This window comes from Oryctolagus cuniculus, chromosome X (genome assembly GCF_964237555.1).
Source record: "Oryctolagus cuniculus chromosome X, mOryCun1.1, whole genome shotgun sequence".
NCBI classification, from domain to species: Eukaryota; Metazoa; Chordata; class Mammalia; order Lagomorpha; family Leporidae; genus Oryctolagus; species Oryctolagus cuniculus.
The window spans coordinates 685,746-702,877 of NC_091453.1; the positions used below are offsets into that span (position 1 = coordinate 685,746).

At 36.3% G+C, this 17,132-nt stretch overlaps 1 protein-coding gene across 7 annotated transcripts in view; it reads left to right on the forward strand.

The window, feature by feature from the left end:
- Positions 1-3,765: 3,765 nt before the first annotated feature.
- Positions 3,766-17,132, forward strand: part of GLRA2 (glycine receptor alpha 2) — a 197,878-nt gene continuing 184,511 nt past the window's right edge. For 2 of the 7 annotated variants that reach the window (XM_002719913.5, XM_051827600.2), the window contains exons 1-2: positions 3,906-4,523; positions 6,650-6,783. In XM_002719913.5, the coding sequence (XP_002719959.1) occupies positions 4,456-4,523; positions 6,650-6,783 (202 nt within the window). In that variant the 5' untranslated portion in view covers positions 3,906-4,455. The other 5 variants (XM_070067259.1, XM_070067260.1, XM_051827599.2 and 2 more) reach the window with 5 other exon arrangements.

Below are 17,132 nucleotides of genomic sequence, written 5' to 3' on the forward strand. Positions count from 1 at the left end.
TAGACCAAATATTGTGTGTTAATCTTTGTGACATCATTGGACGGGTAATATTTTTTTCATTTCCTTGACAGGAAGAATACAAAATGAAGGTGCCACATGCCTAAACCAGTTGTAATCTGGTGAGTTACAGGCATAGGAAGATTAGACTTCAGGACTGCATTGCATTGTAAATAGGTCTTTACAAAGCTCCTGAGACTGACTTCTTTGAAAATGGAATTGTTCAAAAAACAAAGTAAAAACATGAATTTTAACAGCCAGTAGATATTATAACTGAGATCAATAGCCTAAAATCCAGTATCATGTATGAATTCATGTGGCTTTCAAGACTATCCTACATAGAGATATATCTTGTACCAACATTATATATATTTTACATATTGTTAAAATGCAGCTTAGAGAGTTTAAATGACTGTCCAAGGTCACAAAATCAATCAGATTCATATTGTTCTACTTTGAGTTTCATTTCATGCCTTAGAATGCTGAGCCACTGAACCTGGTTTCCTTTCAAATAATCACAGCTCTTAATTTGTTAATTTCCTAACAATAATTTTTCACAGAAATATTTGTTAACTACAAACTACAAATATTTACACATATTACTTTGACTAAGCAGCACTTCTGGTTACCATCAGTAGTGCCATCATGATTATTGTCATTATCACTTAAAATATGAGGATACAATGATGGACCAAAATATCTGCTCTCCTTCTCCATTGCAAAGCTCATAATATAATTAAATAGTCCTACACATGTGTGCATGCAGTGGTGATGAGTTCGCTGAATCTGAGTTGATAGAATTATGCAGGTTAGAGAAGGTCTTAAGGAAATAATACATGAGCAGGAATTTGAAAAATAAGCTGGTATTAACTAGACAAAGATGAGAGGCATGAGCAATTCATAAGATTAAGAAATACAGCAAGAATGAGGGACTAAAAAACAATCAATATGTTTAGAGGGGAAGGATAAGAAGAATAGGGGATAAAAAAGGGACGACATAGGCATGGGACAGATCATGCTGGACTTTCAGATCAAGTAGTTTCTTTGTTCTACCCAAACTTCAGTGGAGAGCTATAGTGTTAACCAGGGACTGTGACATAACCAGATCCTGATATTTGAACAACCATCCTGGCTGAAGCATGGAATGAGGTGGAAGAGGGCCAGCTGTTGGATCAGATACTCTAGTAAGGCGGTGCTTAACAGCAGTCCAGGTAAGAAATAAAGATATGCGTACTGGGATCATAGAGGTTGAGAGGGAAAGAAATGGACAGCTTTGGTAGATATTTGGGGGATAAAATCAATAGGACTTGGTAAGAACTGGATATGGTAGGTGGTTGAGAGGGAGTTTTAGAGATCATATCTTGGACATTGATTGGTGACAGGGAAACAAGTGAAGTAAAATGAATACCAGAAGGATGGAGAAATTTACCAAAAGTTTTATTTTCACATGAAGAGTTTGAGGAGATTTTAAGACAGCCAAAAGGAATTATTTAGGAAGCAGTTGGATTTATGGGTCTTGATAGAAATATACATTCATTGTCATCTGCATGAAATGATAATAGAATATTATCACAATATTATCTACAAAACTATAATGTGAGAAGAGAGAGCTTAGAATATAGCTGCTAATAAATCCAGTGGTTACACACCAGGTAGAGGAAGAGTACCTGGCAAGGAGACCAAGTAGGAAGCAAACTAGGAGTAGACTGTTTCACAAGGTCCAGAGAGGAAAGTGCTTCAAGAAGAAAGAAGCCAATGAAGAAAGTTATCATGGAAATGCCAAGTAATATAAGTAAAACAAATGTTCTTTGGCTTCAGTTACAAGGAATCCATGGGTAGATTTAGGAAGATCTCTTTCTTTGAATTAATAGGGCTAAAATCCAAATTGAGGATGCTGAGAAATAAAATGAGGAGGTTAGACAAGATCATGTCTAAAGTCCCTTCCAACTCTAAAATAATATGTGCCATGATTTCATTCTACTGGCCAGAGTCTCCTTTTGTCACAGGTTTCCATACTCACCCCTCTCCTGGTTAATAACATGACTGTTGTTAAAAGAATTACTAGAAAAGACTTGCACTGCTTTAAGCATCATTAGAACTTTAAATTTGGGACAAATCATTTTGTCCTATTTTTACATTTGTATTTTCTTTTGAAAAGAATCCCAAGCACAAAAATATTGTATTATCATTCCATATAGTACCAATTGAAGAATGTATTTACAGAAATTGATTTTATTTTTGGGTCAAGACTGCAGGGATAAAATCAGACCTAGAGTTTCTATGTGGATGAATTTGGAAGACAATAGATTTGATGCTGCAGTCCAAGGATGTCTTACAATATTCCATACTGTTTTCCTTTTACATTGAATCACATTCACTAGATCAAGGGTTAATAACATGCATCCAAAGACCTGATTTTGTATGTAAGCAGAATGCTTGGGTGCTGCTACATTCATCTCAAAGGCAGTTCCTATATTTTCATTGTCATGGTGGTATAGAAATGTAATGAAATGGCATAAAGAGCTTTGCTGTTCAAATTGTGATCTGTGAACCAGCAGGACCAGCTTCAACTAGGAACTTGTTAGAAATGCAGACTCTTAGGCCCCATGCTGGACCTACTGAATCAGAAACTTGCATTTGAACAGGATTCTCAGGTAATTTACATGAACATTAAGAGATTAAATAAAACTTGCAATTTTTCTCTCAGAATTCACTTTTCTAAAACACAGAATTCTTCGTTACTCTGCTGTAATATTTAAACTTATTCAAGGGCAGGGCACTCGCTTATGGACTAAAAATTAATTATATTACCTTGTTTTAAAATTAAAGCTGTTATGGAATGACAAGGTGACTAACAAGGTTTTATTTCACAGACAAAATGTAGAAATTGCTAGTTACTTGCATTTTATTATTATTTATTATTGCTTTTATTATTAGTAATATTTGTAAAGATAACTTCAGATAACAGGGTTACCTGTCAAGAGTTTGCACTGCATTTTTTAACTTTCATTATTATCAGTCACTTTAACCAATCTAGGAGAAGAACATCTTACACTTTATTACATGACCCTTCCTAGTGGTTAATGTATGGCATGGGCAAATGAAACTGAAACCCCAGCCTCACTTTTCCTTCCTCCATTTCTAACAGGGAGCCTGATCCTAACCTTTAACCAGGGCAGGAAAAGATTGCTACTGCCCCCTGCTGGTCTATTATCTTTTTTTTTTCTTTTCTACAAATCTTTTTAACGTGAAGAGTATACCCAAAGATTTTGAGCCACTGAAGAAAGCTCAGTGGAAGGGACTTTCCCTTCAGAGGTAGAGAGGTCCTTGGAGAACAGACAGCTAAAATCAAATGAGAACACTCAAGAGGTGAGGCAGGTATAAAGGACCTCTAAATTAAATTACTGATCTACACGAACGTTTTTCTGTACACGAGCTTCTCTATGCCAAGGACATGTCCCCTTTTCTTCAGCACAGGACTTCTCTTTTGCCTACGATTTCCACTATCTAGGAGTGGACTGCTCACACCCTTGTTATAATCGCAGTACTCTGAATCCTGTTCTCTGTTTCCCCCAATTTGCTTTTCCCACGCCCAAACCTCATTCTCTTTTCTGCTTCAAACTCCCGTCCTGCCCACCCAACGACAGACCAGCAGTTCCAAAAGCACAGAGCCCTGTCGCCCTCATGCTCTCCTTTTCGCCTGACCTCTGCTCTCCCCTTGTCGTCATGGCACCCCCTTTTGCAACCGTGGGGGACATCTAAGTCGCTCTTTGCCTTCGAACAGTAGGCACGTCCCCTCTTGAATGCCTCTTTCCGACCCCCCGCCCCAAGCGACTGAAAAAGGAAACATGCGCACTTCAGAGCTAGGAGCTGTCCGAGTGCTGAAATTTATAGGCTGGGTAAGATCACGTCTCCGTCTCTCTCTGTAGCCCTCATTCCAGCACAGGATCTCAGCAATTTTCCTCTCTTTTCCCCACCCACTCCAACGCAGAGAGTCTTTTTTTTTTTTTCTCCCTCATTTACCAACTTCTTTTTTTTAAAAAGAACATTTTCTAGAGAAAAGAGCTTTGCTAAACAGAAAGCATATAAAACAAAAGCCACAGCAACCTGACTTCCAGCATGGCATTGTCACCAACCCCCTTTGCATGGTGATGTGATTAAGGTATCAGCATTTTTTTTATTATTCAGGAAAAGCAGCTGGGGGATTCATCAGTCCTGAGGCTTTGTCTTTGCTTGGTTAACTGATGGTCCTGAGCCTCGGTTTGACCTGACCATGATGCCCAGGACTGGCACTTTTTGTTTTTTCTCAGCAAACTGTTCAATTCCAAATCTCTTTTTGATTTTCAAGGAAACTAGATTTCTGCCCGATTTTGAATCTGGACAATAAATAAATACTTTTTCCTAGCTTCTTTCTGGAATCATTTCGGGATATCTTCCACAAGCATCACAGAAACAGGAATGAACCGGCAGCTAGTGAACATTTTGACAGCCTTGTTTGCATTTTTCTTAGAAACAAATCACTTCAGGTAGGTGAAACGACTTTGCATGCTGATATTTTGCACATGAAAACTGTTTGAAAGAGAACGGATCATGTAATTATTATCTCTTTTTCTGTGTCCTGGATCATATTGTTTTAATTTTATAGTGAATAATTAATTTCTTTTTCTTCATTTAAAAAGCTTAATTATGGTGGGAAGGTGGTAAATTTTTACAAAAGCAAGTTTAATGTTCCATAGCTCCACTCTATGCATTTCAATACGCGTTTTCACAGCCAATACAATATTAAGGTAGTCTGATAAGTTGCATGTTCTTTATATTGCAGTATAAGGGTGATATTTTTGCTTTTGAATTCTTCTGGAAGTCATTTAAAAGGATTATTGGGTGCAATATTTTTCATGTGGTGCAAGTGATTGGATTAATTTACCAGGAGCATGCCCATTTTATATAAACTATAAAAGAATCCTAATCCTCTGCCAACTTGGGACTTGTATTCCAGCAACTAGAAGCACACTACAATTGAGAAATTTTCTTGAAATGTTGGAAATCTCTTTTCAATGCTACGTTCTAGTGTATAGTCTATTTGGAAATCAATTGCCTACCAAAATTTAATTAATATGACATCTTTGCCTTTATGTAGGTATGCAAAATGGAGCATGCATAATTAAAATAAGTGATAAATTATTTGCACACTTGCATTTTTCCACTTAATTGTCAAATCAATTGATACTTCAAAATATCAAATTATTACCTGTAAGTAAAATAATCATCTAATAGTAGATGGTCTAAGACAGGATAGAGATAGGAGATATTCTTACAACAAAGTGTAGGACTCTTCATTTAATTTATACCACATTTTATATTTTTTTCACAGAACCAAGTGAAATGGAACACATAGCAATAATGCTATGAATACTGGGAAAACTCACTATGTTCCTTTCAGGTTCACACCTCCTACTATGATTAAGAAAAAAATATAGACTGGGTTTTGTTAGAGTCATCATCCTCATCACCATCATCATCCTCACCACTACCACCATCATCATAATCAAATAATACTTGATTAATCAGATGAATCTGCATATGGGAATGTGAGTATTTCTGGATGACTGTATCAATTTTAAGTCCTACCAAATATTTATGTTACCTTTACACTTACATTTGTGTCTCTTCATCGAAAAACTAGCAAAAGTGTAGTATTTTCTTAGTGACAGCCTTAATAAGACTTTTTGTCAAACTATTGAAAACAAAGCTTGTAAAATATATGCTTTGGGGGGAAATTAACATTCAGGCAACTGCTATGTATTGTCAAATAATTGATTTTGTTAAAATCCAAATATTATCTTTTATTAGATTTCTATTCATTTTTATCAGCAATATGAAAATTTGAGAAATTTCCCAATCTACTTTTAGCATTTTGATAATTCAAAAGACAAAATTATTTGTAAGTCTTTCTTATGAATTCTTATTGGACAGTCAACAATTTGAAGGCGCATATATAAATAACTACTGATAAAATAACATAGGTAAAGACTTGCTCATTGTTGACCTATTTTAAAATGAAGCTAAATTTCTAACTGAAGGTTCTTTTTAGTCATCACATTGAAAAATACTAATGTGATACCTGGAATAGAATCTATCAGGTGATAAAAAAAAAAAAAAAAACAATGGGATAATTAGTTGCACCATTTACTTTGTTTGGCTTCCCACATTACATATCTCTTATAAAAGATAGAGAATTTATATTTAGGGCTGAAATACTGGAACATTTTTAAGCCAAGGGGAAATGATTTTAAACCAATCACATTAATTTCAGAAATTATCATCCTCACTTCTCTGATAACTCTAGAAAGAAAAATATATGGGCACAAAATCTACATCATAAAGCTATGTAAATTGTCTCATCTTAAATCTCTTACAGTTTTTAAGTTCAGAAACTTATGACATATGACTCAGGATTTACACTTATCATTTAAAGTTAACTTCAGACCATGCACAAGTTCAGAAGTTGACCAAAGAGTTTGTTTTCTCTATTTTTCTTTTGAATAACACATCAAATAATCTTTACCAAAATATAATGTTAAACATTCTATGAGCATTCATTCTCAGAATACGAGAATGGAATTGTTGCTAAAATAGTTAATGATGTGTTTAGGACGGGTTTCTGCAAAGACCATGACTCCAGGTCTGGAAAACAACCTTCACAGACTCTGTCTCCCTCGGATTTCTTGGACAAATTAATGGGAAGGACATCAGGATATGATGCAAGAATCCGGCCAAATTTTAAAGGTAGGTTCCACTTAAATTTATAGGAATCCTTTGAGAAACTTTCTAAATGTTTGAATAGTTTATTCTGAAAATGTTTTACAGGTTTTTTTAATTATAAAATGCAGATGATAGCAAGTAGAGTACTTATTTCATTTTCACATTATTTGAAATAGCCCTATATTTAAAAATTTTATATTTTACTTATTATTGGCCAAGTTCGACAACTTTGTGTCTTCTTCCACAAGTAAAACTAATATCAGAGATTATTGCCACAGTTCCTGTTTTGTCTTAAGGGAGAATGTGGCTGGAAGGCAATTCAAAAGCAAGTAATAGACTTGATTTCATGAAGTCTACCGTGACATATGAAAGATTCAGTGGTTACACCAAACATCTTTGGTTTTGCTTTTAAATATCTACATTAAAGTGCACTAAATCTCATAAAACCACGTCATTTTTCAAACTTCAGGCCTCTTTAACTTTTTACTTTGTGAGAAGAGGCTCTAAAACATGAAGAATTTTAGGTTCTTTCTTGTTTAAATATTCTAATTGTTTATTTGAAATTATTTATCTGAAATAACAAATAATATCATAGAATTATAAGGTGCACATGGCAAGGCTGGTGGATACTTTGTTCAATTAGATATCAACCAAAGAGTATTGTGGCTTTGTTTGTCTAATATTACAGAAATGTAGTTAATAGTCTACATAAATTGTCATTTCTTCTATTGTTATTCTGAATAAAAAGCTGTAAAAGGAAAGAATTAATAATTGAATTCTTTCAGTACTTTAGTTTATAGGCTCATATTTTAAATAATTATATTTTATCTTGTAAATGAATTTTACATAATGCATTGTGAAGTGTTCATATATTTTATAAAAAGAAATCTGTAATATTCTATATTATATATATTATATATTGTGTAATAATTCATACATTGCTTTGGTTTTGCTTATTAGCAATTTAATTGCATTGCTTTCTTTCAATTTTGATTAATTTTTATTGTTGGCAAATATAAGCCTGAAAACTAAATCCTAAATTCATTTGTTCTTTAACTGGTACACCTCTGAATATACTCAGCTGTGGGCACATTTCATAAAGCAATATGTCAGAATTTTGTCAAAACAAGCATTTTTAATTTATAAATTATTTCCAAACAGATGACTAAGTTCAGAGCTCAATTTTCCTGAAAAAAAATCCTCATGTTCATTCTATTTCCTATTAATTTTGTGGTTACTGCTTTGGAAGTCAATATTTGAAATAATATCCCATGAGTAACAAGCCAAGAATCAGCTTTCAGTGGAATGGCTCATTCATACATTTATTCAACAACTTTTGGGCTTGGACTATAAATAAAATACTAACTGCTGGGTGCTTTGGAAAGTTGAATAATGAAACAAGTTTGTGTTCACATCAAACATTTCAGTGGGGAGAGAAGATGTTACCTTATCGTATTAGAAATAATGAAGTATCACCAGGAAATATAGATAAAATGCCACCAGATCCCCAAGAATGGAGAGACGGTTTCTTATTATGCCACTTATGGAAAGCTTCATAAGAAGATGCAAAGATGGAAAGTTGCTTCAGATGAATGATAATCTTGTTTGATAGCAGTTATTATTCATTCCTTTCTAGATAATAGTTTTCAGAAGAGCAGAAAAGTACAAAGAATAGTAAACCCCCATGTTATTCCTACTACCTTAAATGGCTACATAGAATGAGCTGTAATTTCCACACACAGTTTTATTTCTGGTTTTTCCTTTGAAAATGACGTTTATTATGTTTCTAAAGATAAACAAATGATGAGACCATCAAGTTTAGCAAAACATGTCTGCTTTTTTCTAATCTATCCACTATTTAAAGGCTTCAGTATGGGATATTGTAATGATTTACAAAAGAGAAATGGAGTCGATATCATTTAAGACTCTAACATTAGTGAACTTCACAGAGTTTTGTCTATCTCTTTAACTCTCCATGTCAATGAGCACTGCTATTCCTTCATAAACTGTATTTATATAGAACATTTATATTATATCTCAAAGTTCTCTTCATTCTAGAAAACTTTGCTTTTCCTAGATGTAAAATAATTCCCATTATTTTAGACTATACTAATATCTCTTCCTTGGTGTGCTCATGGAAGTTTATATATCTGTGTAATATGATTCTTTTTGCATATTTGTGTTTCATTGACCCACCCCCACATTGCATCTGAGAAGGCAGAGTGGCAGGCAAATATGATCTTAGATGATCTGAAGAGAAAGACAAAAAACACAGAGATAACGAAGAATTCAAAGAGGCTAGGAAGAACTATATAATACTTAACCATTGTTATTTAGCAATGCATCAATGAGGTATTTCATATAGTAGGTAGAAATGAAGAGTGATTAGGAAATGTAATTGTATCTAGAATAGTGACAGGTTTCTGTAAATGCCAAAAAGCAAATTGGCTATGATAACAGTACACATGATCATGATGATAATGACAAGAACAATAATGGCTATTAATCAACAGAGAGAATGGCAAAATTTGACCACAAGTGTAAAAGCAAGAACCAAATATGGGCCATTCAGGTAAAGGAAGTGGTTATTTTAGAAGTCATATTAAATACGAGAATATTTGTTTTCATTGCAGTCATGCACGGGCAAAAGAAAAAGAAATAAATATATTAAATGTTGCTTATTGCAAAGAATGTTTTCTGCATACCTTTAAGTCAGTAAAATATTGCATATCTATGCTATATCCCTGATGGATTCTGAAAGACATCATAATGGACATATATACAAGAAATAAGATGGATATAAGCTAGAAAAGGGAACCAGAAATGATTCAGACTCAGGCTCTGTAATTGAGAGACATTCTTAGAAACTATAGGGAAAAAATAGCTTTTCTGATGTGTTGAAACATAGGAGTATAAACAAAGCTATGAGTCAGAGCTGCCAATTGCCAATTGAATTCTATAAGATCCTTAGAGACCTGGATCAGATCCTGTCAAAACATAAATTTCCAAAACCCTAAGTTCAGATAAAATACCAGCTATGTCCACTCACAATCTCCTGGTCCTAAAACCATGTTGATAGAAAATCAGCACAAGAGCTTCTTTCCCACTTGGGTGATTTGTCTCATTTTCAGTTGATTTATCATGGTGATATTGCATCATCCTATCAGATATTCCTTTGTCAGTACTATTGTATCTTGAAAATGTCACTTTAAGCATTAAGCTTTTACTGAAATGCTCAAACCTGAGCAAAATGCATTAGTTCTGTTACTCCCTTTTTGAAACAAGGCCTTTATCTATTTTAATGAAATTTTCTCTCAAAATAAAATTAACTTAGAGCTATATCCTGAGCTTCATTCTGATGTGAATAAATACATTGCATCATAACATTCTTTTTAGGGTAGGATCTAAAATAGATAATGCCAGGAGATAATTATTTACTCCACTTCCTTGTGCATGGCATGCACATGATAATTCTACATGTTTGAAAGTGTGACATGTGACATTAAAACCTGAATTTGGATGCAATATGTTTTCTTGCAATTTCCAAGCAGTTAGCATCTTGAAAGGTATTTAAGATATAAGTAGAACCAAATTTGCTTCCATGAAACCAGAGGTCTTCAGGTTTCACCCCTTGGTAAGTCTCCTGTCTGTAGTCAAGTAGAGATCAAGTTCAAATGTGAATATCAACCCCAGCTGGGATGCTACTCTCAGTTAGTGAGAATGAAGCCCCAATAGGAGCATTTCATTAATCAGTCTGGTGAGTCCTGGAATGAGACATTACTATGGGTCCTAAGAAAGAAGAGAAGCAGCTTCCAAGTGTCAGAAGCTTTAGACTTGAAGGTAGAATGTAGCTGAAGTCTTCAGGCCTGAAGGGGGTAGAACTATAGTCATTGCTGAGATTGTGGTTTTATCAGGAAAGGCAGAAAATAATTGGCTCAATTATAAATCACTTTGATAGAGATTATAGAACTTTCTGGATTATTCATTTGCTAGTTACCTGCTTCACAAAAGCTTCCTATTCTCCCTTAATTCTAGTTATCTATTAATATTCAACAGGCTTGAGGTAAACTGATTCTTAACTGCTAAGACGAAAAACGAAAATGCTGTTGGAATGAAGCCCACATGGAAACATCTGAGAATCATTGTTAAGCATACAGAAAAATAGATTTGCAGGTGTCTATAAACTTCAAACGTGAATCAGAGGTGTGAAATGTAAAATGGACATAAATACAGCATATGATTTTTGAGGACACTACCTTTTAATTATGATAAGTGCATCCATTTCAACTGTCATACAACTAAGCCTGATTGCACAATTGCTGACATTCCAACTGGGGGAAAAATGTTTGCTTTTGGCTGAGTACATAAGCTATAGCTAGTCACTGAAGAAACTAGAGGACAGCTAAAGGAGAATAGAAAGGAGGAAACAGAATTACATGGTTGAAAGAAAGAATGATTTATTTTAGAATAAATTATTATAAAAATACCTGACAAAGTACAAATAGCATGCTTATATATCCACCTTCCAAAACACAAATAATACAGAGGAAAATGTATATGTAGAATGTCTGCATGAGTGTATATACATACACTATGTTTTTATTTGCCATACAGTATCTCTGAAAGATACACATAAGAGTATAAACATGGGTTGCCTCTGAGAAATGGAGCTGGATGTCAAGGGAACAGGAAGAACAATTACTTTTCTCTGCATGCGCCCTTGAATTTGATCATTATACAAATTTCTAATTCAAAAGCATAATATAAGTACTTTGAGGAAGGCAGAGTCCAAGGGAGCTCCTCTAGTACAGCACAGTCTATAGTTGCAGATTAGAGTCAGCATCACAATTGGCGTCAGTGAAGTAACATGCTGGGGCCTGATTGCAATAGCACCCAAAAAGACTGCTTGAAATCCGCTGTCCAATATACTTCCTAAATTAACTTGCTACTATAATGACTCTAATTACAGAACTGTTGCTTCTGTCTTTGGGTTATAGATTTTACCTCAGGGGACAGCATTGTGGCATAGTGGGTTAAGCTGCTGTCTGTGACACTGGCATTCCATATGGGCACTGGTTTGAGACCCGAGTTCTCCTCTTCTGATACTGCTCCCCGCTAATGCACCTGGGAAAGCAGCAAAAGATGGTCCAAGTCCTTGGACCCCTGCATCAACCTCAGAGACCCAGAAGAAGCTCCAGGATCCTAGTTTCAGCCTGGCACAGGCCCAGCTGTTGGGGCGATTTGGGGAGTAAACTAGCAGATGAAAGGTCTCTTACTTCCCCCACCCACCTCCTCTAATTCAGCCTTTCTGATAAATAAATGAACCTTTAAAAAAGATCTTTATCTCATGCTAAAACCACTTGATGAAAATGACAGTAAGTCTAATCAGGCACTTACTCCATAATTTAAATGATAGTATTTGGTTTTAGTCTGGAGTTAGGGTAGAACATGAGGACCCTAGGAATTTTAGAACAAGACAACATGAAATCAAAGTAGGAGAAAAATTTTATTGAAAGGAAAGGCTAGGAGTAAAAAAGGGGGAAATTTATATATGAATGTTATGTTCAGAGATGATTTTCATAAAGATTTTTGAACACCTGAAATCTACTGGCTATGTCATGACTTATTTTAGCTTTTGTGTGCTTCATGAACACTAGTCTAAATTCATTTTTACATACTTAGCTCATACCATGAGCTGACAGGGTACTTGTCATGGATTTCAGGTGATGTCCAGAAGACATAAATGCATTTATAGCATTCTTTGTTTTCAACTTTTATTAAATAAATGTAAATTTCCAAAGTACAACTTTTGGATTATAGTGGTTTTCCCCCCTATAACCTCCCTCCCACTTGCAACCATCCCATCTCCCACTCCCTCTCCCATCGCATTCTTCATCAAGATTCATTTTCAATTATCTTTATATACAGAAGATCAATTTAGTATATACTAAGTAAAGATTTCAACAGACTGCACCCACACAAACAAAGTATAGAGTACTGTTTGAGCAGTTTTACCATTAATTCGTACAGTACAACACATTAAGGACAGAGATCCTAAATGGGGAGTAAGTGCACAGTGACTTCCGTTGTTGATTTAACAATTGACACTCTTACTTATGATGTCAGTAATCACCCGAGGCTCTTGTCATGAGTTGCCAAGGCTATGGAAGCCTCTTGAGTTCACAAACTCCAACCTTATTTAGACAAGGCCATAATCAAAGTGGAAGTTTCTCCTCCCTTCAGAGAAAGGTACCTCCTTCTTTGATGGCCCCTTCTTTCCACTGGGATCTCACTCACAGAGATCCTTCATGGAGGTCTTTTTTTTTTTTTTTTTTTTTTTGCCACCGTGTCTTGGCTTTCCATGCCTATGAAACTCTCATGGGCTTTTTAGCCAGATCTAGATGCCTTAAGGGCTGATTCTGAGGCCAGAGTGCTGTTTAGGACATCTGCCATTCTGTGAGTCTGCTGTGTGTCCTGCATATATAGCATTCTTTTTTAAAATATTTATTTTATTTACTCGAAAGGCAGAGTTGGAGACAGGGAGGGAGAGAGAGAGAGAGAGAGAGAGAGAGAGATCTTCCATCCTTTGGTTCACTCCTGAAATGGTTGCAACAGCCAGGGCTGGGCCAAGCCAAAGCCAGAAGCCTGGAATTCCACCCAGGTCTCCCACATGGATGGCAGGAACCCAAGCACTTGAGCCATCTTCCACTGCTTTTCCAGGTGTAATAGAAGGGAGCTAGATCAGAAGTAGAGCAGCAGGGGCCCAAACTGGCACCCATTTGGGATGTCAGCATCTCAGGTGACAGCATAACCTGTTGTAACACAATGAATGTTCAGCATTCCTGCGGGTGCAGGAACCCAAGTATCTGGGTTATCTTCTCCTGCTTTCCCTCTGCTGCACTAACAGGGAGATGGATAGGAAGTGGAGCGGCCAGGACCCAATCCAGCACTTTGATATGGAATGCTAATGTCACAGGAGAGGCTTAACCCATTGCGCCATGAAGCTGGCCCGCTATATAACATTCGAATGCCCTCTGGAATGAATATCAGTATATCTTCCATTCTGTGGTGATAGGGAAGTACAGTGGATAGAGCCTGGGAACTGGATTCAGAAGACATACACTTATGTCCTGGTTCAACCATATTTCAGAAAAGGTGTCTTGCCTATCCATACCTCAGATTTTCTTCTACCTTTCTCTATCTCATTTGGGTTTTTCTGAATACCAAATGATACCCTGTATTTGGATGACTCATTTTCAACTATTAAGCTCATTCTAAATAATCTGAATTATCATTCTTTTTTTATTTTATATATTTACTAGTTTATAGTATACATTTATCTTTTATGTATTTAATATATATTGTCAAATCTTACCCTTTGTTTTTGTGATGTGTTCTCATAGTTGTTTGATTTTTTTAATGCTGAAAGAAACTAATCAGAAAAAAAATCTAGCATTTTAGATTTGTACTGGAGTAATTACAATATAGATGCTAGCTTTCCTTTCATTAGTTCAGGGAGAAGATTTTCAACCTGAAAGGGATATTTAGTATTTCCAAATATAAAATAAAGACTGAGTGATTTGTGGGAAGTAATGATCTTTATACATTCAAGTCCTACAACTGATTATTTTTCTTGGCCTAATTTTAGAAAATAAACCAAGTAAAAGACATGTAACACATTTCCCTTGGTCCTAGAAACGAGGACCTCAAATTGTTTAAACTGAAGATAACATGACTGTCATTTCTGCTGTATTTTCTTGTCCAGTTACTATAGTTGCAAGGTTCATTGAACAAAAAGTACTGAATTGATTTCCTATTTTAGAATAAGTATTTTTTCAAGATTTATTTATTTGAAAGAGTTACACACACACATGCACAGAGAGAGAGAAAGAGAGAGAAAGTCTTCCATCTGCTGGTTCACTCCCCAATTGGCTGCAATGGCCCGAGCTGCACCTATCCGAAGCCAGGAACCAGGAGCATCTTCCGGGTCTCCCATGTGGGTGCAGGGGCCCAAGGACTTGAGTCATCATCTGCTGCTTTCCCAGGACATAGCAGAGAGCGAACCAGAAGTGCAGCAGGCGGAACTCAAACCTGTGCCCATATAGGATGCCGGCACTGCAGGTGGTGGCTTTACCTGCTACACCACAGCACTGCCCCCAGCATAAGCACTTTAAAGAGAGCATTTGGTCTCTACAACATGGCAGGTTAAGAGTACCAGAAATGGAAGCCCATAATTTAGTCCTTGAGAAAGTATTGCGTTGCCCCTTGGTTGATTCTCAATGATCCCATATCCTTAATTTTCATTATTGAAAGAGCCTGAATATTTTAACCTGAATTCTAGAGAGCTTGCTGCTATTCCCTATGCTAAAAGATATTTTAGTAAATTTTTTCTGTTAATCTGAGACTTCATTAAAAAAAAAGATAATGGCATCAATATCAGGGTATATTGGCACCTGATGACTAAACAGTTCAATGTGTCCATTTGGAGCAGTTAGATTTATAGTGAAAAAATATGGTCATTAGTTTTCTTCTTGATGCTATTGGACATTTTCTTGTTGTTCTCTATCAGAAATTCTTGTAATAGGGTCTTTTTAAAAAAAGATTTATTTATTAATTTGAAAGGCAGAGTTACAGAGAGGCAGAGGCAGAGGCACAGAGAGAGAGAGAGAGAGAGAGAGAGAGAGGAGGTCTTCTATCTGCTGGTTCGGTCCCCAAATGGCTGCAACAGCTGGAGCTGTGCCAGTCTGAAGCCAGGAGCTTCTTCCAGGTCTACCACACAGTTGCAGGGGCCCAAGGACTTGGGCCATTTTCTACTGCTTTCCCAGGTCATAGCAGAAAGTTGGATTGGTAGTGGAGCAGCCAAATCTGAAACCAGTGCCCATATGGGATGCCAACACTGCAGACGGTGGCTTTACTGGTTGTACCACAATTCTGGCCCCAGAATAGGGTCTTAATTTTGGAAATATATCTGGTCAACCACATAATGAGGTATTTGTTTTGAAGATTTTTTTTATTTATTTGAAAGGTGGAGTTACGGGGGTGGGGGCACAAAGTCAGAGAGAGATCTTTTATCTACTGTTTACTTCTCAAATGGTTGAAATTGCTGGTGCTATGCCAGATCAAAGCCAGGAGCCCAGAGCTTTCTCCAGGTCTCCTGCATGGGTGCCTGGGCCCAAGAACTTGGGCCATGTGCTGCTGCTTTCTCAGGCACATTAGCAGAGAACTGGATCAGAAGTGGAGCACCCAGAACGCGAACCAGTGCCTATATGGGATGCCAGCATCACAGGTAACAGCTTTATCCACTATGCCACGATTCTGGCCCCCATAGTGAGATCTCTGGCCATGTTCTGTGCTCCCTTTGGAGATAACACTTGAGGCTGCCTCAGTTGTGGAACGCGGCATTCACTCGCTGACTGCTCCTCAGAGGGCCACTCTGAACCTTTGTGACTGATTTCAGATGCATTTAGCCATCTGAAAGCCACCAAAAGAAGAAAAAGGGCAAAAGACAGAGGTCTGTAAGTGACATTCTCAGATGTTCAGGACATTTAAAGAACAGAGTCACTAGGGGACTCTCTTGGAGTCACGTCTATCTGGCCAACCAAGATGTGTGTGAGGCAAATACAAGACAAAAGCCGGACCATCTCTCTAACTCATGTCCTGGCTTGTGTATCCACCATTCCATTAGGAACATGTACATACCAAATGATTGCTCTATTTTATAAACACACTTATCCAAAGGAAAAAAAGAATCTTAGATAGTACTGTTTACTACTTCTTCCTTTTTCTGATGGAGGTGGTGAGAGCTATATATTTTCTTGAGGGAAAAAAAAAAACACACTTGACTCTGCATTGTCAAAGTAATAGAATAAATTTGTGGCACCAAAATATTACATGTAAAGGTTTTACATCTTTATATTTAAGTATAAACACACAATTTATTCTTTCAATAAATATTGAAAAACTATATACCAGGCATCATAGTAGGTGCTAAGTTTATAGTGGTAAACAAAATTTTAAGCTTTTAAATTACAGTTTTTCACTGCTATTTTGTCATATTTCAATAAAAACTAGAATATAATTTGTAAGCTGAATGCTGTATTATCCAAGATCCTTGCCAAAAAGAGATGGTATACTCCAACTGGCTGTGGAAAGGTTTTGGAAGACTAAGCTCTAATAGGAAAATGTAGTACTCTGGGACTATCAGCACGTGATCTGAAGAAGCAAAGGAGGGAGTGGTTATCAGAACCTAGTGAACGTAGCTATATTGAGAACCCACCCAGTGGAAAATGTGGAACAATGTAGACGATCTGTGTTGTCTATGCAGAGAGCATGTTAGGGAATAAATATCCTGACCTCATTGTCCTCTTCCTTTG